The sequence below is a fragment of the Carcharodon carcharias genome, chromosome 3 (genome assembly GCF_017639515.1).
Source record: "Carcharodon carcharias isolate sCarCar2 chromosome 3, sCarCar2.pri, whole genome shotgun sequence".
NCBI lineage: Eukaryota > Metazoa > Chordata > Chondrichthyes > Lamniformes > Lamnidae > Carcharodon > Carcharodon carcharias.
Window position 1 is genome coordinate 25721987 of NC_054469.1, and position 25620 is coordinate 25747606.

Genomic DNA, 25620 nt, shown 5'->3' on the forward strand with positions numbered 1-25620 from the left:
TTCCCGTAAGGACATTGGTGAACCAGCTGGGTTTTTACAACAATGGGTAATGGTCGTCATTAGACTTTTAATTCAAGATTATTATTGAATTAAAATTCCACCATCTGCTGTGCAGGACTCAAATCCAGGTCCCCAGAGTATTACCCTTGGTCTCTAATCTAGCGACAATACCATTAAGTCATCTAAATTAAATTGCACTACTTAACATCTGCCCTGCTGGTGGGTTGATCCTTTGCATGGGCCATACTGTGTTCAAATACAGAGCCCTAGCGCTAAATATACAAAGCACTCCACTCTCCCATGACCTTGGACACCTGTATGTAGTATTGAGATTTTTCCTGTCCCCTCACAAAGTCCATGTGCATGGAAACTTGGAAGTAATATCAAATCTTACCTCAGCAGGGATGTGCTCATGTCACCCTCTGCTCCCAATGGGGGCGCAGACCAGGCAGAGAGCTCTTTCAGGCAGAACCACATAGATGGGCGCAGAGTCAGGAGCAGCATGAGAACACCATTTGGCTCCTCCGTTCAGACTGATAAGGGAGGATCGTGTTCCTGCCCCCCAATTGTCATTCGCCCACAGTAAATCCATATCCCATGACATCTTTATTATACCAAAAAGTTTTGGGATTACTTTTAAATCCACTCCCTGAGAGTGCCTCACCTGCATTATGGGTTGCTGAGTAGCAAGCACTTTGAGATGGCCTTAGTGTTAGTGTGAGGCCGTGATCAGTCATTCTGGACACCCTAGCCGAGGTAAATATCTTTTCTACATGGACCCTGCATAGCCCTGTTAGAGCTGCTGATACTTCACATGGATAACCTCATAGTTCCCAGCACAGTCCAGCACACAGGCCTATTCTACTCTCTCTCACCTCGTGGACTAAGACACTGATCCTTCAATGAGGTCCAATACACTTTGGTTGCAAACCCTTTATGCAAGGTCTACTGCAACCCTTGATAAGGAGATGAGCAGGCCAAACAAATCTCCATGTGAGGTCTGATAAAGGCTTCAGTCAACTGCACACACACCTCTTAAATCCTCACAAAATCTCTCTAGCAGTCAAAGCTAACTTGCTCTTTGCCTCCTTATTTGCAGCCTTCACCTGCATGTTAGCTCAAAGTGACAAATCAACAAGGAAGGCCATTAACGAATGGACATGCCCACCACATTTTTCTCCAAACATATAGGGAAACCTCTGGTTTTTTACTGTTAATAAGTGTAGAGCTTCACTCTTTCAACCCTGAAACTGTATCTAGTGTTCCTTGCCACTCACATCGCATTTTTAGCTCCCACTGAGTACTCTTTGCATCAGGGAAAAAGCAGGAGATGCAATGACCTCACTAACACATTTTCAGAGCTTAAAATATGGTGAGCTGCAAGTAATAGCTTGCATGCCCAGGCCACATACTCACAAATGATAGTCAGTGCTTAATCATGCATATGTGCAATTACTGAGTAATCACTATGTTGATAATGCGAGAGAAGTGAATCTGGTCACGCCAGAATCAGGGACTCTTGGCTTTAAGTGAGTGAATGGCTCTCTGGGTGCCCTTTAAATATGGCACCCAGACCTTCGATCCCATGAGGTAATGGTAGGGACAACAACTTCCTGCCCCATCCCAGCTACAAGATTCAGCAAGCTCCCTGTGGATGCATATGTAATGAGCTGAACAGTGCAAGATCGTGCATAGTCAGCCCCACAGCAGCAATCACTCCCAATTCTCTGCCTGCCACCGAACTTAGATTCCAGAACAGAACATTCCGGCCTTAGTCTCCACTGTTCTCTGTGGAAAAGAATTCCAAAAACCAACAATCCTTTGAGAGAAAAAATTCACCCTCATCTCTGTATTAAACGGGAGACCTCTTATTTTTAAATTCTGCCCTCTAGCTCTTGACGCCCCCATGAGGTGAAACGTCCTCTCAGCATCTATCTTGAAACATCCCCCAGGCCCTTAAATGTTTCAATAAGTGAACCTTCTCTGAGCTCCAATGCAAGTATATCCATCCCTTAAGTAAGGAGACCAAAACCATATTCTCAACAGTCTCACCATTGCCCTGTACCGTTGTAGCAAGATTTTTCTACTTTTATATGCCACTCCCATTGCAATAAAGGCCAACATTCCATTTGTAAGGCCAACATTCCAAGTGTCTCAACTACTTCCTCTTTAACCATGACTTGGGCTGCATCTTCTTCCTTAGCAAAGAAGATGCAAAATACTGATTTAGTACCTCAGTGGCACATACCTACCTCTATGCGGAAATCCTCTTTTGGCTTCATGAGCAGCCCCACTCCTCCTTTTACCACCCTATACTATTTATATACCTATAGCAAACTTTTAGATTCCCTTTATGTTAGCTGCAGTCTCTTATACTCTTTGCTTCTCTTATTTGTTTTTCAATTTCCCTCTGAACTTTATTATTGGAACTGTTCATTTGAATAATAGCCTAACCCAATTCTAACAAAGTTCACGTTAAAATAATTTATAAAATAAAATTAAATCAGACTAAAAAAAATCTACCTTCCTGACGAATTTTCACGTTTTCCCCAGCCCTAATTTTTACATCATTCTTTAACCACTGACAATCGACTTCATCATGCGAGATTTCACATAAGAAGGCAGCACTCTCTTGTTCAATCACTTCGAGGTCTTCCAAGGGCCTGATTATTTTGATGTCGCGAGCTAAAAAAAATAGAAATCAAAGAGTCAGAACAACATCTCTTCAAGGACAGTTATATTTCTGCTGAACGTTATGTATTTGTGTGCATAACAACAGTGGATACACCAATCAAGTAAATTTTAACGTGAAGCACTCTGAAACACCCTGTAGGCATGAAAGGTGATAAGGTGATATTTAAAAGCAAGTTCATTCCTTGTAACTGTTTGTTGCAACCTTGATTTAACTGGGAGAAGAAAACACTCTAACATGTTCAGCAAGTTATGATGATGATGCATATAGCTGTCTTGTCAGCTACTATTATTTTTAAATACTTAACTGGTCAAGACTGCACAGTGATGAAAAGCAATAGCTTTATGAATTCATGCATTGCAAGTGGGGCTGGATTACCTCAGTGCACGAAAGGGTTCAGCTCTGCATCTATTGCAGTGCAAGGTACTTTGTAGAACATCTAAAAAATTTAATTCTTTTATGGGGTGTGAGCATCACTGGCAAAGCCTCTGGCTGATGACATGCCTCCAGAGTCATCAGCAAAGCTGCAGATAGCAGCAAGAGGTGAGGGAACACCTGACTGAGTTTCTAGAGGCTATGCGCAGCCATGGACGGATAATGGAGAAGTCGATCCAGGCCATGAATTTTGCCATATTTCTGCCACATGCACACATGGTTTCCTCCACAGTGATTGGCCACCCTCATGGAGAACCATATCCAGTAGACCATTCAATGAATAGCAGAGATGTGCAAGGATTTACATACTATCACCATCACCATGAACTTTGTGCAACAATGGCTTGGCAAGGAGGAGGAACGAGGCACCTGGAACTAGCGTCAGGTTCTCAGATCCTCGGGTGATCCGGGAGGTACAGTTCACCCTGAAAGGGAGGAGAAGCGGCTGCCTAAAGCATCTGAGGGCTCCTCTCAAAGCGCCCCTGATATGGACAGAGGCTCCTTGGCTCCTCTGTTGGCAACATCAGTGCCTCACTCAGCTGCAGCAACAAAAGAAACTTCTACATTGTGCAGGGGGCTCTTAATGTGTCAGGGCCTTCCAAGCCTCAGGCAGCCAGGGGACGAGGGTCAGGGTTATCCAAAGCCACAGGCCAGCTAGGTCAGCAGTCTGCATCTACTTCAGCAGAAAGCTTGGTGGGAGCAACACATAGTAGCACATGGAGGAGTTTTAAGAAGACCACTTATCTGCACTAGGGATTCAGGGGTTACTTCTTTTTGGATACGTGAAACCTTGAAAATATTTATAACACCATTAAATTTCTGATGTACCAAAGCCTGAGTTCTCTTTGCATTTCTTGGGGGAACTGTTTGGGCTTCAGGAGCATCCTGGCTCCATCAAAGGATTTAAGGGGTGGGAACACAAACGACGTGCGGTCAAGGCATTCCTGAGGCCACAGCATCCAACCTAAATAGGTAAATGGTAAGGTTATTGAACAAGGCGGCACCAGGCTGCAGGGTGATGAAGTTTTCCCGGATTGTAGGAATCTGTCAGTAAGAATCATATAAACTGTTACTGTATGAGCGCATCCCGAGGATCCCTTACACATATAGAATGGCGCCTTGCTGTGATCCCAATCGGGTTCCTCAGCATCCCCCGCCTGGTCACATTCTTCCTCTATCCCTGAAGCATCAGAGGACGCATCATGATCACCTCATTGCTCAGTTGCTCTCCCCTCGGGAACACCACAGGAATGGCACACCACAATGAAAAGAGGGACCTATGCTGGGGCATACTGTAGGGCTCAGCCAGATCTATCCAGGCATCCAAACCATATCTTCGGAAGCCCTATGGCCTGCTTGATGGCTGCTTCAGTTGTGCCACGGAGGGTGTTGCATCTCTCCTCTGCAACAGTGTTAGGGTTCCTCACAGGTATCAGCAACCACACCTTCAGTGGGTAATCCTTGTCACCCAGTATTTATCCTTGCAGGTGCGCAGGGGGATGGTCTGAAAAAGGTCTGACATCTAGGACTGCCTGAGTAAATGGGCATCGCAGTTGCTTCCCGGGAACCATGCGCACACCAGGAGGAAGAACTTGTGGTGGTCACAGGCCCATTGTACATTAAACAAGTAGAAGCAGTTCCTTTTTTGAAGGCTACAGGCATGTCATTGGGAGCTTTGACGATCATATTCGTGCAGTCAATGACACCATGGACCTGGGAAAATGCTCTGATGGGCCCAACTCCTATCGTTTTCACAGCCTAACTGTGTGGATTGCTGTGAAAACACACCTATTGGCTAGCCTTCTTGAACATGGGGAGGGTTTCCGATATCTGAATCAGTGGGATCTCTTCCTGGGCAGGTGGGACCTGTACATCTAAACTGGAGGGGCACCAATATCCCAATATCCCGGCTGCGAGGTTTGCTAGTGTCACTCGGGAGGGTTTAAACTATAATGGCAGGGGGGTGGGAACCGAAGCAATAGGTCAGCAGGTGAAATAAATGACTGGGAACCAGTGAATATGGCCAGTAGGACTAAGAGGAAGGGCAGGCAGGGAGAAATTACTGAACACAGTGAGACTGGGGGTTTGAAATGCATTTGTTTCAATGCGAGAAGTATAACAGGCAAGGCAGATGAGCTTAGAGCTTGGATTAGTACTTGGGACTATGATGTTATTGCTATTACAGAGACTTGTTTGAAGGATGGGCAGATAAATGTTCCAGGATTTAGATGTTTCAGGCAGAATAGAGAGGGATGTAGAAGAGGTGGGGGAGTTGCACAGCTGGTTGAGGGGAATATCACAGTTGTACGACAGTTGACTGGGAATCACTTGGCGCTAGGGGTTTGGATGGGGCAGAATTTGTAAGGTGCATCCAGGAGGGCTTCCTGAGACAATATGTAGATAGACCAACTAGGGAAGAGGCAATACTGGACCTGGTATTAGGGAATGAACCCGGCCAGGTGGTCGAAGTTTCAGTAGGGGAGCATTTCGGGAAAAGTGATCATAATTCAGTAAGTTTCAAGGTACTGGTGGATAAGGATAACAGGAGTCCTCAGGTTAAGGTGCTTAATTGGGGGAAGGCTAATTATAACAATATTAGGCAGGAACTGAGGAATCTAGACTGGAGGTGAATGTTTGAGGGCAAATCAACAACTGACATCTGGGGGGCTTTCAAACGTCAGTTGATAAGAAGTCAGGACTGGCATGTTCCTGCTAGGATGAAGGATAAGCATGGCAAGTTTCAGGAACCTTGGAATACGAAGGATATTGTGAGATTAGTCAAGAAGAAAATGGAAGCATTCGTAAGGGCTAGAAGGCTGGGAACAGACGAAGCTCATGGAGAATATAAAGAAAGTAGGAAGAAACTTAAGCAAGGATTCAGAAGGGCTAAAAGGGGTCATGAAAAGTCACTGGCAACCAGGATTAAGGAAAATCCCAACGCCTTTTATACATATGTAAAAAGCAAGAGGGTAGCCAGGGAAAGGATAGGCCCACTCAGGGACAGAGGTGGGAACCTGTGTGTGGAGCCATAAAAAATGGGACAGATACTAAATGAATACTTCTCATCAGTATTCACCAAAGAGAAGGACTTAGCGGTCGATTTGTCTAGGGAAGAGTGTGTAGATAGCCTGGATCATGTTGAGATCAAAAAAGAGGTGTTAGGCGTCTTGAAGAATATTAAGTCCCCAGGGCCAGATGGGATCTACCCCAGAGTACTGAGGGAGGCATGGGAGGAGATTGCTGGGGCCTTGACAAAAATCTTTGTATCCTCACTGGCTATGGGTGAGGTCCCAGAGTACTGGAGAATGGCCAATGTTGTTCCATTGTTTAAGTAGGGTAGCAGGGATAATCTAGGAAATTACAGGCCGGTGAGCCTTACATCAGTGGTAGGGAAATTATTGGAGAAGATTCTTCATGACAGGATTTACTACCATTTGGAAGCAAATGGGCATATTAGTGAGAGGCAGCACGGTTTTGTGAAGGGAAGGTCGTATCTCACTAACTTGATCGAGTTTTTCGAGGAAGTGACAAAGATGATCGACGATGGAAGGGCAGTGGATGTTATATACATGGATTTAAGTAAGGCCTTTGACAAGGTCCCTCATGGCAGACTGGTACAGAAGGTAAAGTTGCACAGGATCAGAGGTGAGCTGGCAAGATGGATACAGAATTGGCTTGGTCATAGAAGACAGAGGGTAGCAGTGGAAGGGTGCTTTTCTGAATGGAGAGCTGTGACTGGTGGAGTTCCACAGGGATCAGTGCTAGGACTTTTGCTGTTTGTAGTATACATAAATGATCTGGAGGAAAATGTAACTGGGCTAATTAGTAAGTTTACAGCCAACACTAAGGTTGGAGAAGTTGCAGATAGTGAAGAGGATTGTCAAAGGATACACGGGAAATAGATCGGTTGGAGACTTGGGCGGAGAAATGGCAGATGGAGTTTAATCTGGACAAATGCGAGGTAATGCATTTTGGAAGGTCTAATACAGACAGGAATTTTACAGTAAATGGCAGAACCCTTAAGTGCATTGATGGGCAGAGGGATCTGGGTGTACAGGACCACAGGTCACTGAAAGTGGCAACACAGGTGGATAAGGTTGTCAAGAAGGCATATGGCATGCTTGCCTTCATTGGTAGGGGTATTGAGTATAAAAGAGTCATGCTGCAGCTGTAGAGAACCTTGGTTAGGCCACACTTGAAATATTGCTTGCAATTCTGGTCGCCACATTACCAGAAGGATATGGAGGCATTGTAGAGGGTGCAGAGTAGGTTTACCAGGATGCTGCCTGGTCTGGAGGTTATTAGCTATGAGGAGAGATTGGAGAAACTAGGATTGTTCTCACTAGAGCGACGGAGATTGAGGAGCAACTTGATGGAAGTTTACAAAATTATGAGTGGCATGGACAGAGTAGATAATCAGAAGCTTTTTCCCAGGGTGGAAGAGTCAATTACTAGGGGACACAGATTTAAGGTGAGAGGAGAAAACTATAGAGGAGATGTGCGGGGCAAGTTTTTTACGCAGAGGGTAGTGAGTGTCTGGAATTCACTGCCAGAGGAGGTGGTGGAAGCAGGTACGATAGTGGTGTTTAAGAGGCAGCTTGACAAATACATGAATAGAATGGGAATAGAGGGATACAGACCCCGAAAGTGCAAAATGTTTTAGTTGACGGGCAATATGATCGGCTCAGGTTTGGAGGGCCAAAGGGCCCGTTCCTGTGCTGTACTTTTCTTTGTTCTTTGTTATTTAGATCCACTCAGTGTCCAAACCTCCTTCCACCCCTTCGTCCACCCATGCAAGTGCCAGCGTCGATATGCCACACTGGCAGTATATCCCCACAGTTCTGTCATACTTTCCCCTTCTCCCCACTGTCTAGGCCAATGTCCCGGCTGTGGCACCATCCTTGTCAAGGCTCGCCAGTACTTACAATGGCTGAAGTTTCCAGCCAGAACTAATCTCCTGCTTGCTCACCACCTTTTTATACCTGGCAAGACTCTGAAACTTCCATCCCCATGTCTTCCCACCCAAATTCTGACCTTTCCCAACTCCCGGCCCACCTCTATAGCCCATACTTTCATTTTAAACACAATCAACACCAACCATTTCTTAATCTGTTTGTGGGACAAATCAGTAGTTGATTCTGTATAACCAAAACAATGACAATTTCTTTGGTTTGGTATCACACCTATATGCAGGGTCCATTTTAACTGCAAATGAGAAACAACTAGAAGTAGGTTGACTGCACATTTCTTGGGATTTCCCACCCTAAATACTGAAATGTATAACGACGTAAAAATATTTAACTTTATAATTCCCTATTATCTCATGTTTCAATCGGACTGAAATGGACAAATATTTTTTAAAATTTACACATTTGCAATTATATGGCTTTTCTCATGCCCCACCGGAATGCTCAAAGCTCTTTGCATCCAAAGATAAATCGTGGCACAATAATAACTAACCACGTACCATGGACAGTAAGCATGGCTGTTGACTTGCAATCCACCGCATCACATGTGTATTGTGCTTGGTGTTCATTTCCACAACGGTGAATGATCAGGCTTCTTTGCCTTCCTTTAGATATAAGGCTATATCCTTTCCCTGGTTTAATCTCCACATCATCCTGCAGAAAATCAAATCATAATGATACAGATGTACAACTGGAAACTATTTAAAATTAGCCACCAAGATCCATAGTGAGTTGAGGATCGATCAAAACCTTCATTCTCGGTTACAAGATAAATTCTAGGGATTGGACTTTCCAAATTGTCAAAGTTTTAATTTATTTTCAGAAAAAAATATAGTAAAAAGAAAAACCTGCAAATGCTAGAAATTTGAAATAAAACAAAATACATATAAAATATTAGTCAGTGCATGTGAAGAATAAGAATTTGAAGCCACCCGTCAGCAGAAATGGAGCAATTAAGCTGAAAATAGTGGAGAACAATGTGTGATATACATTACCAACAAGTGTAAGTTCAGTGGAAAGTATAATCAAGCTCACTGCAAAAAAGGCAGGTTAGATTAATGTTATCCCCACTGAGTTAGGTTGGCAGTACTTGCTGCTGTTTTTTTTATGCTGATAGATTTGTCACAGTCTCTGGTAAAGCTCAAACTCAAATCTGTCGAGGTTGCCACTTTTTTCAGTAATCTTAATGGCAGGAAAAACAAGCACTCGATGCTGGGATATGATTTTTGGAACCATGTGACAGATGCTGCTCTGAACCTGCCTGATGAAACAGGCAGTAACTGTATCGATTGAATCTGATTGCACTGAATCCTGGTAACCTGTAAGATTAAGAATAGGTACAAATATTAAACAATGGCAGGAATTTTCTGTTCCCACCAGCAGGAATCTTAGCAAGTAATGGCACTTGATTTGGCATGGTTGAAAAAGCTGGCAGAAAATTAGTTTGGCATTTTGTTCTCCTGACCTTGATGGCAAGTTAAAGGTGGGTCAAGTTTCCCACTGATCTATGTTGGGAACCACATTTGCATCTCATGAATGCTCATTAAAAGGCCAACTCATCAGAATTACGTTCCCCCTCCAAATTAAGTGCCCTGCCAGCGGATAATTAGAACAATCTGTTTTATGACTGTATATAAGTGGCACACACTTGGCGAGCTTCAGTTCATCCAGGACTTGGAGGTCAGTAGACACTACTTTTGCCTTCCTTTAAGACCGCAGCTGTGAAATATCAGGTGCCTGTAGCACAAGCTGTGCTGAGGCTGGGCACAGGAGGCAAGACTAGTGGGGAGGAGTGAGACAGAGGCAGGACTAGGGGAGTGGAACACAAGAGGGGAAGAAGGGAAAGTGGAGACGGTGGCAGGACTGGGGAGAGTGGGGGAACACAAAGGGGAGGGGTGAGACAGAGACGGGACAAGGTGGTGGCCAAGGAACAGAGAGGAGTTGTGAAAAACTGTCTTGGGCCAAGAGTTATCAGACAATCCATGGAAGATTCAGTGACTGTTCTGGGGCTGAGGCCACGCTGTCGGGGGCACAATGAGGAGACTGTCCTGGGACTGAGGCCATGCTGTTGGAGGCTTATCAAAGAGACTGTCCTAGGGCTGAGGCCACACTGTTGGGTCACGTTGAAAAGACTGTCCTGGGGCTGTAATGGCAATGTTAGAGGGCTCTGCGTAACATGCATGTCTTGATCCCAGTCTTGAGTGGCCTCTGTGTGCAGTGACGGTTGTGCACAGTATGTGTGCAGGACGTGGCCTGTCACCGAAGGCAGTTGGTCCTTGGGGTTTGAGTCATGGTATTGTGAGGCAGAGGGCACAGTAAAGTTCACAGGAGGCATATGGATCCTGTTTGTCGGTAGCTAAAAAATCATGGGTGAGTATTGGATGCTCTCATGGGGGACCTTTGAGAAGTATGGGTGCATGTGGCCTCGAGAAGGGGAGGGGCCATGTCGACAAACAGCATAGGAACATCAAAATTAAAAAGTTTAGAGGGGAGGACAGGGATTCTCAGAGGCTGGATAGTGATAAGAAGAATGGGAATTAGGATGCAGTGAGTATGGAGGAGGATGGGAGGAACTTGCTGGGTGATAGGGGGAAGTTGGAATCTGGCCTCACTCACCAAAGTCAACAGCACCATTTTCACATTCACCTAAGAATGACACAGTTTGAAAAACAAGCTGGAAAAAATCATTTGGGGAGGGGCCTCAGGGAATGTGGGAGGAGGTCAGCCAAACAATTTTGGGCCGATTGAAGGGGCACCTTATAAATTTCCTGCTCAAACCATGGAGAGCGTGGCTCAGCGGAGTGCTAGAATCCAGGGTCCTTTACTAATGTTGCACATTTAGGCAACAATCCATTAGGTCTAGGTGCTGTGGTGCATTTGGTTTTAATTGGCATCTGATCCATAGAGAAGTATGTGAGGATGGATGTAGGGTCAGACAATCAAGGGTCAGAGCTGCTGTGCAGAGGCAACATGGATCCTACAAACCTCAATGTTTCCAGCATCCTGGTCATAGCATTCAAGGCACCATACTTGCAGTCATGACATAAGTGCAAAGATTGGGAATCAATATTTATTGTCAAGGCCACTGGAGGACAATTACCAGAAGCCTGACTGTGGATTATAGGACATAGGTCTTTTGAGCCTAATTGAGATCCTCATTGTGAATGCGTAGTCATGTTTGAGGGGAATGCTCAGCCTCCAGTCATCCTCCAGAATATCTTTCTGCAAAGGGTGGCCTTGGTACACCATGTGCAGACTGAGGGCAGGTCAAGGGCTAGAGACTGAATTCCTGCCTTGTATATAGAGGGAGACAATTCAAGGGGAACTTTCACTGATTGCTCAATTGTACTCATTGACAGATACAAGATGGAGTAGAGAATGCAGGCTGCAGGCAATGCTACCTTGTTGATAGCTATGATTAGAATGAGAAGGGTCCATTGTCAATTGGCACAACTCAAGGAAGACCATCACCCTGAAGGTCAAGAGCCTGTGGGGCCCAAGAGCCTGTGGGGCCCAGGAACTCCGAGGTGCTGCTGAGGAGGGGTCAAATCCACAAAATCTTTTGGCACGACCAAGGTTCTACAGAAGACTCATACATGGAGATGAGCAAAAGACATTGCCGCAGGTGCCTTAGCTTGTCCAGGGATGTGGTTGCTCACATTTGCCACATTCTCCATGAGGAACTCATGCTGCAGAGGCTTGGAGGGCATACAATGCCAGTTGCTCTGAAGGTTTCTGCCGCACTGAACTTTATTGCCAATGGATCCTTCCAGGACTCCACTGAGGACCTTTGTAGAATCTCACAATCGGCGGCATACAAATGTATAAGTAAGGTGAAAGATGGCCTTTTCAGTAAAGCTCACCATTACGTGCAGTTCCACATGGATGAAGCAAGCCAGGCTGCCAGAGCTGTGGGATTCGTTGCAATCTCAGCTTTCCCACAAGTGCAGGACACCATCAACTACACACAAGTGGCCTTGAGTGCTCTCGGGTACCCGTGAGATTTTCTGAACATCCAGCTCATTTGTGATCACAGAAAGCAGATCCAGTATGCTTGTGCTAAGTACCCAAGGAGCTCACACGACCCTTGCATTTTGAGTCACTTGCAGGAGCCAGGGGTATCTGAGGGACCTCGGCATTAGAGAGTTGGCTCCTCGGTGATAAGGGATACTCCCAGAAGGCATGGTTAATGATGCCTGTTTGTCGGCCACAAGGGTGCATCTGAGGTGGGATACAATCTGCATGTTCTGCCAAAAGGTTCTTGATAAAGCAAACTGTTGACCTCTTAAAGATGCACTTCCGATATTTGGGCAGGTCAAGCTGGGCTCTCCAATACTCACCACAGAAAGTGTCACGCATCATCGTTGTTTGCTGCACCCTGTATAGGGGAAGCAATGGTGTAGTGGTATTGTCGCTGGACTGGTAATCCAGAGACCCAGGATAATGCTCTGGGGACCCAGGTTTGAATCCTATCACAACAGATGGTGAAATTTGAATTTAATAATTCAATCAGGTTCAACAGTCTGATCATGGCCATGACCATGGTTGTTGTAAAAACCCATCTGGTCCACTAATGCCCGTTAGAGAAGGAAATCTGTTATCCTTACCTGGTCTGGCCTACATATGACTCCAGACCAACAACAATGTGATTAACTCTTAAAATGCCCTCTAAAATGGCCTAGCAAGTCACTCAGTTGTAACAAACTACTACAAAGTAACAAAACAGGAAAGAAACCGGACAGGCCACCTGGCATCAACCTAGGAAATATACTGCCATTCCTTCACCGTCATTGGGTCAAAATCCTGGAACTCCCTTCCTAACAGCACTGTGGACTGCAGCAATTCAAGAAGGCAGCTTACCACCACCTTCTCAAGGGCAACTAGGGATGGGCAATAAATGTTGGCCCAGCCAGCGAAGCCCACATCCCGTGAATGAATTTAAAAAAAGAGGACATAAGGAGGCTACAAAAGGTTATAGATAGGTTAGGTGAGTGGGCAAAGCTCAGTAAAATGTGAAATTCTCCATTTTGACAGGAAGAATAAAAAAGAAGCATATTATCTAAATGGTAAGAGATTGCAGAACTCTGAGATACAGAGGGATTTGGGTGTCCGAGTGCATGAATTGCATAAGTCTAGTATGCAGGTACAGCAAGTAATTAAGAAAACTAATAGAATGTTATCATTTATTGAAGAGGAATTGATTACAAAAGTAGGGAGTTTATGTTTCAGATATACAGGGTATTGGTGAGTCCACATCTTTGGTATTATGTACAGTGTTGGTCTCCTTATTTAAGGAAGGAAGTAAATGCGTTGGAACGTTCAGAGAAGGTTTACCAGACTAATACCTTGAATGGGTGGGTTGTCTACTGAGGAAAAGCTGGTCAGGCCAGGCCTGCATCCGCTGCAGTTTAATAGTGTAAGAGGCAACTTGATTGAAACATATAAATCCTGAGGACACTTGACAGAGTGGATGTGGAAAGGATGTTTCCTCTTGTGAGAGAATCTAGAACTAGGGGTCACTACTTAAAAATAAGGGGTCGCTCACTCAAGATAGAGATGAGAATTTTTTTCCCTCAGATGCCCTTGACCCTTTGAAACTCACTTCCTTAAAAGGCAGTGTAGGCAGAATCTTTGAATTTTTTAAGGCAGAGGTAGATAGATTCTTGATAAGCAAGGGGGTGAAAGGTTCCTGGGGGTAGGCAGGAAGGTGGAGTTGAGGTTAAAATCAGATCAGGCATGATCATATTGAATGCCAGATCAGGCTCGAAAGGCCAAGTGGCCTATCCCTCCTAATTTGTATGTTCTTATGTACGTATGTTTGTATGCAAAAGGGGGATGTGTTACCAGAGGGAGACAATGAGGAGCTGGATGGCTCTTCGGACGAGGCAGACTTAGAAGGGCTCTGAGGAGGGCGAGGATTCAGACGAGCCACGAGAATTCCGTTGCATAGGTACGACATGGCAGACATGTCCATGACAACCTCATAGCTACAAGATTTCAAGAGGAATAAGGTGAAGACAAGTGTTCACAGTCAAAATTATCTTCAGGCTTTCATGCAGGGGACACAACAAAACCTTCATTCTCAGCACTAACATATCAGAAAAGGTCATCAATCTTACAATGATCACTGAAGCAACATAAGTCACCTTCTGCCCTAACGATGGGGTCATCCTCAGAAGGTACAGGAGCCTTGGGAACATGTGGCCACTGAGGAATGTGATTAATACTCCATTAGCACACGTCCTTAAGCAACTACACATTGTGCAGTCGTTTCAATCATGGTCTCAACATGTCAGTGGCCATGGGAACTTTCAAGTGTCTGAAAATCCATTGCACACATGGATGCACTCATGCCAGTATTACAACAGCTTAGCAAGGCAGTGCTAACAGGAAAAACATTTGTCTCAAAAGGGAGCAGCATCTGGACTGCACCGTCTCTCCAATCACCAGCTCTCATAGATGAATGCAGAGGCCACATCTTGCTACTGAGACATCAGGACAGAGTGACCTGTTACTTTACATCATACACCCAAAGCTCTGAGTTATGTTTGCATTGTCCTCACAGAAAGTGGCTCAGCAGAACCATGATTTTATTATTCACAGACATTCATGACCCTGCATTGGTCAAAAGCCTGCCAAGTTTATGTCCTGCAGTACTTTGTAATGCTATTAAAACAATGCAATGGCACTTCTTCTGAGTCCTCAGCAGGATTGGGAAGAAGTTGTCATTGACTGCTGTATCAATACTGAGTGGGCCATATTTCTTCCAAATATCAAAGTACTTTGACATTGTCTAGCTCACAAAGGTCAATCCTTTCTATGTAAGTTAAGTCAATGAGAGCACAGGTATACAATGAATTCCATATTGAGATGCATATTGTTCCTTTATAGCAGGATCTCGTAAAACACCACTAGGCAACTGTTCAGGAGCAAAGTAAGATCCTCACATGTAAGTAGATGGCTTCATCAGGGTGAGCACACACCTCTGACATCACACACTCATTCACCTGAAGCAGACATTTCTATTGTCACTGAGTGAAACCAACATCCATCATTCAGCGTCATAGTGGGAACTAAGACATGAATAGCTTAAATGCGCAGATGATTACAGGTTGCATGGAGGCATGAAAGCCTATGGTGCTCAATGATGAATATTACTTTACACAAAAACTCCCTGTCATAAAATAAAAGCCATTGCAAAGGACACTTGGGGGAAACTATTCTAACATTTGTCGCGACAAATAATTGGGCCACTCACAGACTTCAGTCCAATAGCATCAGCATAATCGTTAACCTTGATGAGCATTTCTCCTGAGGCCAAACATGGGCAAGGATTCCTCCTACTGATTACCATGTACCACCCTCCCTTAGCTGATGAATCAGTACTCCTCCATGTTGAACACCACTTAGAGGGTGGTAAGGGTGCAGAATGTACTCTGGGTGGGGGCCATCAATGTCCTTCTCCAAGAGGGGCTCGGTAACACGACTACTGACCAAGCTGGCCAAGTCCTAAATGACATAGCTGCTAGACTGGGTCTGCAGCAGGTGGTGAGGGTATCAACAGGAACGAAAAAATTACTTGACCTGATCCCCACCATCCTGCCTTCCAGAGATCCATATGTCCTTGACAGTATTGGTAGCAGTGTCCATTTCACAACTGTTGTGGAGACAAAATCCCACCTTCACATTCAGGATACCCTCCATCGTGACATGTGGCACTAGCACCATGCTAAATGGGATAGATTTTGAAGAGATCTAGCAACTCAAAATGAGGGGCTGTGGGCCATCAGCAGCAGGAAAATTGCACTTAAATAAAAGCTGTAACCTCATGGCCTGGCATATCCCCCACTCTACCATTACCATCAAGCCAGGGGATCATGGGGCATGCCAGAAGCAGCACCAGGCATACCTAAAAATGAGGTGTCAACCTGCTGAAGCTATAACACAGCACTACTTACATGACAAACAGCATAAGCAGCAAGTGATAGACAGAGCTAAGTGATCCCACAACCAACCCATCAGATCTAAGCTCTGCAGTCCTGCCACATCCAGTCATGAATGTTGGTGGACAATTAAACAACTCATGGGAGCAGCAGGCTACACAAATATCCACATCCCCAAAGCTGGGGGAGCCCAGCACATCAGTGCAAAAGATAAGGCTGAAGCATTTGCTACAATCTTCAGCCAGAAGTGCCGAGTGGATGATCCATCTCGGCCTCCTCCAGAGGTCCCCAGCATTACAGATGCCAGTCTTCAGCCAATTCAATTCATTCCATGTGATATCAAGGAATGGCTGAAGGTACTGGATACTGCAAAGGTTATGGGCCCCAACAATATTCGGCAACAGTACTGAAGACTTGTGTTCCAGAAGTTGCCACGCCCCTAGCCAAGCTGTTCCAGTGTCACATGAGCTGGTACATGCCAATGAACATTAATGAAAAGATGTATTTAATTTATAAACCCTTCATGAAACCTCATTCCGCCCATGGATGAGGTTCCACGAAAAATGTGATGGCCGCCTGGGCTCTTCGCCTGCCTGCCAACCTTAAAGTTGGACAGTCAGCTCAGTTTATTACTTTAATTGATATTTAACTGGCCTTAATAGACCTTAGACAGTTTGGCGGGCGTGCAGCCAAGTTGGCTGTGTGCCTGCAGAACTGAAAATCTAAATGATGCGCAGCGACGTTGGGACACACGTCCAACTTCACCCCGCGTCATTTTACGCGTTGGCGAGCAGGCCCTGCCCCCACTCGCCGAGCCGAAAATTCTGGCCCTGGAGTATTGTGTAGTTTTGGTCTCCCTACCTAAGAAAGGATATACTTGACATAGAGGGAGTACAGCAAAGGTTCCCTAGGCTGAAATCAGGGATGGCTGGACTGCGTATGAGGAGAGATTGGTTCAACTGGGCCTGTATTCACTAGAGCTTAGAAGAATGAGAGGGGTTCTGATTGAAACGTGTAAAATTCTAACAGGGCTAGACAGACTAGATGCAGGGAGGATGTTTCTCCTGGTTGGGGTGTATAGACCCAAGGGCCACAGTCTAAGGATATGGAGCAGGCCATTTAGGGCTGAGATGAGGCAAGTGATGTTGAGTGAGACAAGGGAGGAGATAGCAGGGGGGCTGGCATTAATTTTCAACACCTCTCTGGCCACAGGAGAGATGCCAGAGGACTGGAGGACAGCCAATGTGGTACCATTTTTCAATAAGGGAGAAAGGGATAAACCAGGGAGCTACAGGCCAGTCAGTCTAACCTCAGTGCTGGGGAAGCTATTGGAAGCAACTCTGAGGGACAGAATTAATCTACACTTGGAGAGGCAGAGATTAATCAAGGACAGTCAGCATGATTTTGTCAAGGGGAGGTCATGTCTGACCAATTTGATTGAATTTTTCAAAGTGACCAGGTGTGTAGATAAGGGTAATGCATTTGATGTAGTCTACCTGGACTTCAGCAAGGCTTTTGATAAGGCCCCGCATGGGAGACTGATAACGAAGGTAACTGCCCATGTGATCCAAGGCAATTTGGCAAATTGGATCCAGAATTGGCTGAGTGGCAGGAAGCAGAGGGTGATGGTCGAGGGTTGTTTTTGTGACTGGATGCCTGTGTCCAGTGGGGTTCCACAGGGATAGGTGTTGGGTCTCTTGCTGTTTGGGGTATATATAAGCGATTTAGACTTGAATGTAGGAGGGATGATCAGTAAGTTCGCGGATGACAGAAAAATTGGTGGGGTGGTAAATAGTGAGGAGGATATAGACAAGCTGGTCAAATGTGATGATCAGTGACAAATGGATTTTAATCCAGATAAATGTGAGGTGATGCACTTGGGCAGGACAAACAGGGCACGGGAATATACGATGAATGGTAGGGCCCTGGGAAGTACCGAGGATCAGAGGGACCTTGGTGTGCATGTCCACCACTGGTCCCTTAAGGTAGCATGACAAGTAGATAAGATGGTTAAGAAGGCATATGGGATACTTGCCTTTATTAGCCAAGGCACAGAATATAAGAGCAGGGAGATTATGCTGGAACTGTATAAAACGCTGGTTTGGCCACAGCTGGAGTATTGCGTGCAGTTCTGGAATCCGTATTATAGGAAGGATGTGATTGCACTAGAGAGAGTGCAGAGAGGTTTACCAGGATGTTGCCTGGGCTGGAAGCTTTTAGTTATGAGGAAAGATTGGATAGACTGGGGTTATTTTCCTTGGAGCAGAGGAGATTGAGGGGGACATGATTGAGGTATATAAAATTATGAGGGGCTTAGATAGGGTAGACAGGAAAGAACTTTTCCCCTTGGTGGAGGGATCAATAACCAGGAGGCATAGATTTAAGGTAAGGGGCAGGAGGTTTAGAGGGAATATGAGGAAGAATTTTTTCACTCAGAGGGTTGTGGGAATCTAGAACTCACTGCCTAAAAGGGTGGTAGAGGCAGGGACCCTCACAACTTACAAGAAGTATTTGGATGTGCACTTGCGATGCCATGGCATACAATGCTATGGGCCTGGTGCTGGAAAATGGGATTAGAATAGCTAGGTACTTGTTTGACTGATGCAAACTCGATGGGCTCATGGGCTTTTTTCTGTGCTATAGACCTCTATGACTCTATGAGGAAAAATTTCTTCACTCAGAGGCTGATCAACCTGTGGAATTCTCTACCATAGAAGGCTGTAGAGGCCAGGTCACTGAGTATAATCAAGAAAGAAATTGATAATTTTTTGGATATTAAGGGCATCAAGGGGTATGGAGAGTAAGTGGGAATATGGCATTGAGATAGAGGATCAGCCATAATCATATTGAATGGCAGAGCAGGCTCGATGGGCTGAATGGCCTACTCCTGCTCCTATTTTCTATGAGTAACTCACCACGTGACTCCCCAAAGCCTGTCCACCATCTACAAGTCACAAGTCAGGAGTTTCACGGCATACTCCCCACTTGCCTGGATGAGTGCAGCTCCCACAACACTCCAGAAGCTTGACACCATTCAGGACAAAGCAGCCCGCTCTACTGGCAGCACATCCACAAACATTCACTCCCTCCGCCACTGATGCACAGTAGCAGCAGTGTGTACCATCGAGAAGGTGCACTGCAAGTATTCGCCAAGGTTCCTTCGACAGCACCTTCCAAACCCACGACAACTTCCATCTAAAAAGACAAGGGCAGCAGATAGTTGGGTACACCATCACTTGCAAGTTACACTCCAAGCCACTCACCATCCTGACTTGGAAATATATTGTTGTTCCTTCACTGTCGCTGGGCCAAAATCCTGGAACTCCCTTCCTCACAGCACTGTGGGTGTACCTACACCAAAGGGACTGCAGCAGTTCAAGAAGGCAGCTCACCACCATCTTCTCAAGGGCAACTAAGGATGGGCAATAAATGCTGGTGCAGCCAGCGAAGCCCACATCCCCTGAATGAATAAAAATTGTCTGCCTGAGATCGAAGCGTCACAGATGTATTGTCCAGCCATTATTGTCACATATGAAGTGTCTTTGTTAATGTTGCAGATGTGGAAATAAAGGCTAATCACTGTGATGAGTTTGTGTGAAGCTTAATGCAACTGAGGGTCCAGGTGGGAGCTCATTGCGGGTGTACATTTTTGACCCTTGAATGAACACAGGACCATGCATCACATCGATTAGCCATTGAATACCTGAGACTAGGAGAAGGATAAATGCCAAATATATTTACAATAGTGAAGAGTATATACAGAGCACTCATGTCACGATTGTGCATTCAAAGCTTATTAATTTTTTTTACCCTACAAATTACCTCCTCTTCCCCTCCCCCACTGGTGAAACGAGTGCAGCAGAAGTGGAGGCAGCCTGCTGACTGGTATGCCCTGTTGTCTGAGGTGACTTTGATTGGCGCCCTCTGGTGGCCTGAAGCCTAGAGGACCCCAGCCTGCTCAGGATCTCCTGCTCTAGGGCAGGTGCACCCTCCTCAGCCTGACCTGCTGGAGTTGAGGGAATTTGCAGTGGCAGGACACCCTTGGAGTGTCCTAGGGGTGTCTGGTTGGTGCTCCTCTTCCTCCCTATGGATGCCTGAGGGCCTATCCCTGACTACTTGAGGGGAAGGGGCACCTGGAGGGAAGTCAAGGTGCCCCATCCCCCCTCTCGGCTAGCCACTGCTGGAACACACCCGTGACTAGAGCGATGTTGTGCAGGTCCGAGTGCAAATTGGACAGAAACTGCTGGACCTGCATCTCCAAGGCAGCCACCAACTTTCCTATGGAGACTTCAATGCACTCACATGCCCGAGCCACGACATCAGACAGAACGTGGATGGACTCCTCCAACTTTCTTTCCAGTCTGCTGATGGCCTCTGACAACTTTGCCTGATGATCCCCTGCCTGTCTCTGCATCTCCAACATTTCTCTCAGGGCCGATTCCAGAGGCTCGTCATTGGACTCCGATTCAGCAGGGGCTTGGTCTCCAGCAGTCCTTCAAATGTTGGAGACCTCAGCTGTCACTGCCTCCACCTGCTGTGGAACCTGTGTCTGTGAAGTGACCGCCAGATTGTAAACCCGCGCCCACTCTAGAACTGAATCCCACCAAGGTGCATGTAACAGCACTGGTGGCAGTTGCAGGTGAAGCAGTGATTGGTCTTCATCAGATGGTTGTTCTGCATCATCATCTGAGCTGGTCTGAGGCTGAGGGACTTATTGGAGGATGTCCTATGCCTTTTCTTGCTGGTCGCTGGAATAGAGAGAAGAAATAATTAGTGATTGACTAGGCAGGCTCCTACACCAAAGGTCACTCACAGTCATTGTCTGCAGGTGGCTAATGCATATTTAATGCACCCTCACTGGCTTGTTTGGGGGAGGCTAAGTTTGCCTTCCACCCATTAATAATCGCTATCCTCTCCATCCAGCTCTGCAGCCTGTTCCTCATTGGGGAGGGTGTCCTCAACTCTGGGGTCCCCCCTTCCAGTCTTCGCTTTCTCCATTTCGTTGTGGGAGATCTTATCCTGCATAAAGATAGATGGATTGACTGTGAGCACTATGAATTAAAGAGCAGTTCAGAGGCATGCATGCATGTTTTGTCTGCTGAGCCCTCCCCAGTAAGGGATTAAGACGCCGCTTGTGCAGGATCTTACATGAGATGGTGATCTTAAAGTGGCTGGCAGGCATTCAGTGCTGATATCCATCTGCTGGTAGTGTGCGATATCCCTGTGGACTCTAACCCTTAGACTGCCTGATGCACTTACGACTGTGTCAGATTTGAGTGAGTAGAAGTTTCACTTACTCTGGTGGAACGTAACAGATTATCCATCCTTTTCCTGCACTGCAGAGTGGTCCTTTTTTGTTTCCCACAAGCGCTGACCTCCCCAGGGACCTCTTCTCAGGCCGGCATGGTCAGGTGAGAGGACTTCCTGCCCCCATCTCTCAGAAAGAAGGATGGCCTAAAGGAAACTCCCCAGGTAGACCTTGCTGAACCATGGAGTGGAGGATTTGGATCTTTCAAGTGCCATGGAGTACCTGAATGACACAACACCTGGCCTGCAGTGAGTAAATGTCTGTCTGGGTGTTGTTTAAATATGGCAACAGGACCTTCAACCCCATGAGGTGATGACATGATGGACGAATCCCTGCCATGAGATTCAATGAGCTCCTTGCTAATGCACAATTAATGAGCTGAAAAGCGGAAGATTGCATGGGTTCATCCAACCCGCTGCCCAGCAGGAATCATTCCAACTTTTCTGCCCACTACCACCCTTTAGTTTCCAGGATAGAAAATTCCAGACTGACAGGTGAGGCAAGTGACATTAGGGTTCTGCAGCTATGGGGGAAGTATTGCATATTTTCATGTAAGCATAAAAGAAACCCAGTTTAGGTCACAGAGGATGTCACTATTACCTCCAAGTCATGCAATCATAGGAGTATGTACCAGCAGTCTAATTCAACTCTACAAACGCAAAGTGCTCAGAACATTTATGGGAGTTCCTGAAACCCCAAACCTAACCTAACCAAATCAATTCTTATTTAAAATTTTAAAGAGGGGAATGATATTAATAGATTTATTCAGGTATCTAAACCATTACCTAACGATTGCAAATAGGACAAAAATAAGTGTGAAATTGACAGAACAGATCTGAGAGCCAAACCTGTCAATCAAGCAATGTTTTCTCCAGGTTTCAGGTATTTCTAATGGATTTCAAAGCACTCAGCCAGTCCTCATTATGTATTCTTGGCATATCTGGGCATGGGGACAGGAGGGGTCATAGGGATTGCTTGGGGAGCACACCTTGGCATGGAGGCATGAGGAGGACCTCGTGAACTTACCCTTTAAAAGGTCCCCTCATGCAGACAATGGTTCACGACACCTCTGAGGTGCCATGAACCATGACTCATTGAAAATTGGCCCGACTCCATGGAAATTGAGAAGGACTAGGACATGCCTATCCCTGCAACAGAGTCGGCCAAGTTAGAAGTGCAGGTGAGGGCTTTTGAATATTAGAAACCCTGGGGATGGGGACGGAATTCCTGGAATCTGGTCCAGCCTCCATTTTTAAAGGGCTCCAGAGTCATCCCAACTCGGTGAAAATCCAGGCCTTATAGTCTATCCACTGTCAGCACAGATGTTTCTGCCATTGTCCACAAGTATGAACACCATGCACTTTCCTCTGAGTAAAACAACATGGACCCCTCTTTAATCTTTAACAATCAAACTACCCAGCTTTACTGTCAGCAGAATGCAGAACAGGTCATATGACCCCCTTCATTCCTCCATTTTACTCTAAATTAAAACACATTGCTAAAACATCCTATAAAACCTCCTAACTGTAACATTGGTACCCTGGTCTGGTGCCCTTGTCCCTCTAGCTGGCAAAAGTCCTGCAATCAGAAAGTACTGCTGAAGGAACCTTGGCAAGTTGCTGCAATGCATCTTGTAGATGGTGCACACTGATGTCACTGTTAACCAGTAGTGGGGGGAGTGAATGTTTATGATGGTAGATGATTTTCTTTTTTATTCATTCACGGGATGTGGGCTTCGCTGGCTGGGCCAGCATTTTATTGTCCATCCCTAGTTGCCCTTGAGGAGATGGTGGTGAGCTGTCTTCTTGAACCGCTTGATGTTCCAATGAAGAAGGCTGCTTTGTCTAGATAGTGTTGGGCTTTTTGGCTGTTGTTGGAACAACACTAATCCAGACACCTGAAAAGTGTTCCACCCCTCTCCAGACTTGTACCTCATAGGTGGTGAAAGCTTTGGGAGTCAGGACGTGAATTACTTACTGCACAATACCCAGCTTCTGGCTTGATCTTGTTGCCACAGTATTTATATGGCTGCTCCAGTTAAGTTTTTGGTTAATGGTGTTGGAAGGTGGAGATTCAGTGATGGTAATGCTGTTGCAAGAATCTAACCAACGCCCCTTGTCATTATTTGTTGGAGATGGTTACTGCATGGCACTTATGTGTCCACCAATAGCCCAAACCTGAATAAAAATAAAAATACCTGGAAAAACTCGGCAGGTCTGGCAGCATCTGCGGAGAGGAACACAGTTAACGTTTCGAGTCCGTATGACTCTTCAATAGAACTACGTAAAAGTAGAAGAGGTGAAATATAAGCTGGTTTAAGGCCCGGGGGGGTGGGGGGTGGGGGGGATAAGTAGAGCTGGATAGAAGGCCAGCGCTAGGTAGAGATAGCCAAAAGATGTCACAGACAAAAGGACAAAGAGGTGTTGAAGGTGGTGATATTTTCTAAGGAATGTGCTAATTAAGGGTAGCAAGCAGGACAAGCAAGGTACAGATAGCCCTAGTGGGGGTGGGGTGAAGGGAAGGAATCGAAATAGGCTAAAAGGTAGAGATAAAACAATCATTGGAAATACATTTAAAAATAATGGAAATAGGTGGGAAAAGAAAAATCGATATAAGTTATTGGGGAAAAAAAAGGGGGATTGGAAAGGGGATGGAGGAGAGAATTCATGATCTAAAATAGTTGAACTCAATATTCAGTCCGGAAGGCTGTAAAGTGCCTAGTCGGAAGATGAGGTGCTGTTCCTCCAGTTTGCATTGAGCTTCACTGGAACTCAACACAAACTTTTTTTGTTTGGCATGACTCCAACCAGTGGAGAGTTGCTGAAGTTGCTGACCAAGTTACATGAAGAGAGTAGCCAAAGTCAGCGTGGGACCCTTGGAGAATGCCGCTGCAGAATTGATAACAGGGAACAGGGAAATGGCAGATAATTTAAATCAATATTTTGCATCGGTCTTCATGGTGGAAGACATTATAAACATTCCAACGATATCAGATAAGCAAGGAGCTAATGGGAGGAAAAATCTTGTAACAGTCACTATCACGAGGGACAAAGTATTTGAAAAACTAATGGGACTAAAGGCAGACAAGTCGCCAGGACCTGATGGCCTGCAGCCAAGGATTTTAAAGGGAGTGGCTGCAGAGATTGTGGAGGGATTGATCAAAATATTCCAGAACTCAAGTGATTCCGGGAGGGTCCCAGCGGACTGGAAAACTACTAGTGTGATGCCCCTGTTCAAGAAGGAGAGAGACAAAAATCCAGTCAGCCTAAAATCTGTCGCTGGGAAAATGATACAGTCCATTATTAAAGAAGAAATAGCAGGACATTTAGAAAAGCATAACGCAATCTAACAGAGTCAACCTGGCTTTGTGAAAGGGAAATTATGTTTGACAAATTTGCTAGAGCTCTTTGAGGATATAACGAGCAGAGTTGATAAAGGGGAACCGGTAGATATAGTGTATTTGGATTTCCAGAAGGCATTTTATAAGGTGTCGCATAAAAGATTAGCATGGATTGAGGATTGGTTAACACAGAAGGCAGAGAGTCAGGATTAATGGGTCTTTTTCAGGTTGGAAAGACATAACTAGCGGAGTGCCACAAAGATCAGTCCTAGGGCCCCAATTATTTACTATCTATGTTATAACTTGGAGGAGGGAGCAGAGTGTAATGTATCCAAATTTGCTGACGATACAAAAATAGGTGGGAGGGCACATTGTGATGAGGACACAAGGAATCTGCAAGGGGATATAGACAGGTTCAGTGAGTGGGCAAAAACTTGGCAGGTGGAGTTTAATGTGGGAAAGTGTGAGGTCATGCACTTTGGTCAGAAGAATGAAAAGGCAGACTATTATTTAAATGGAGAGAGACTCCAAAAAAGTGCAGCACAGAGGGAACTGGGTGTTCTTGTGCATGAAACACAAAGTTAGCATGGAAATGCAGCAAATAATTAAGAAGGCAAATGGAATTTTGGCTTATATTGCTAGGGGATTGGAGTTTAAAAATAGGGAAGTCTTGTCACAACTGTACAGGGTGTTGGTGAGGCCGCACCTGGAGTACTGTGTACGGTTTTGGTCCCTGTATTTAAGAAAGGATATACTGGCATAGAGGCAGTTCAAAAGAGATTCACTAGGCTGATTCCTGGGATGAAGGGGTTGACTTATCAAGAATAGCCTAACAGGTTAGGCCTTTATTCATTAGAGTTTAGAAGAATGAGAACATAAGAACATGAGAAATAGGAACAGGAGTAGACCATTCGGCCCCTCGAGCCTGCTCTGCC

General features: G+C 45.5%; 1 protein-coding gene across 6 annotated transcripts in view; it reads right to left on the reverse strand.

Moving 5' to 3' along the window:
• Positions 1-25620, reverse strand: part of obscnb (obscurin, cytoskeletal calmodulin and titin-interacting RhoGEF b) — a 625157-nt gene that overhangs the window by 450015 nt on the left and 149522 nt on the right. For all 6 annotated transcript variants that reach the window (XM_041184481.1, XM_041184479.1, XM_041184482.1 and 3 more), the window contains 2 exons: positions 8595-8748; positions 2524-2685 (listed from right to left, as the gene is read on the reverse strand). In XM_041184481.1, the coding sequence (XP_041040415.1) occupies positions 2524-2685; positions 8595-8748 (316 nt within the window). The remainder of the gene's footprint in view (positions 1-2523; positions 2686-8594; positions 8749-25620) is intronic.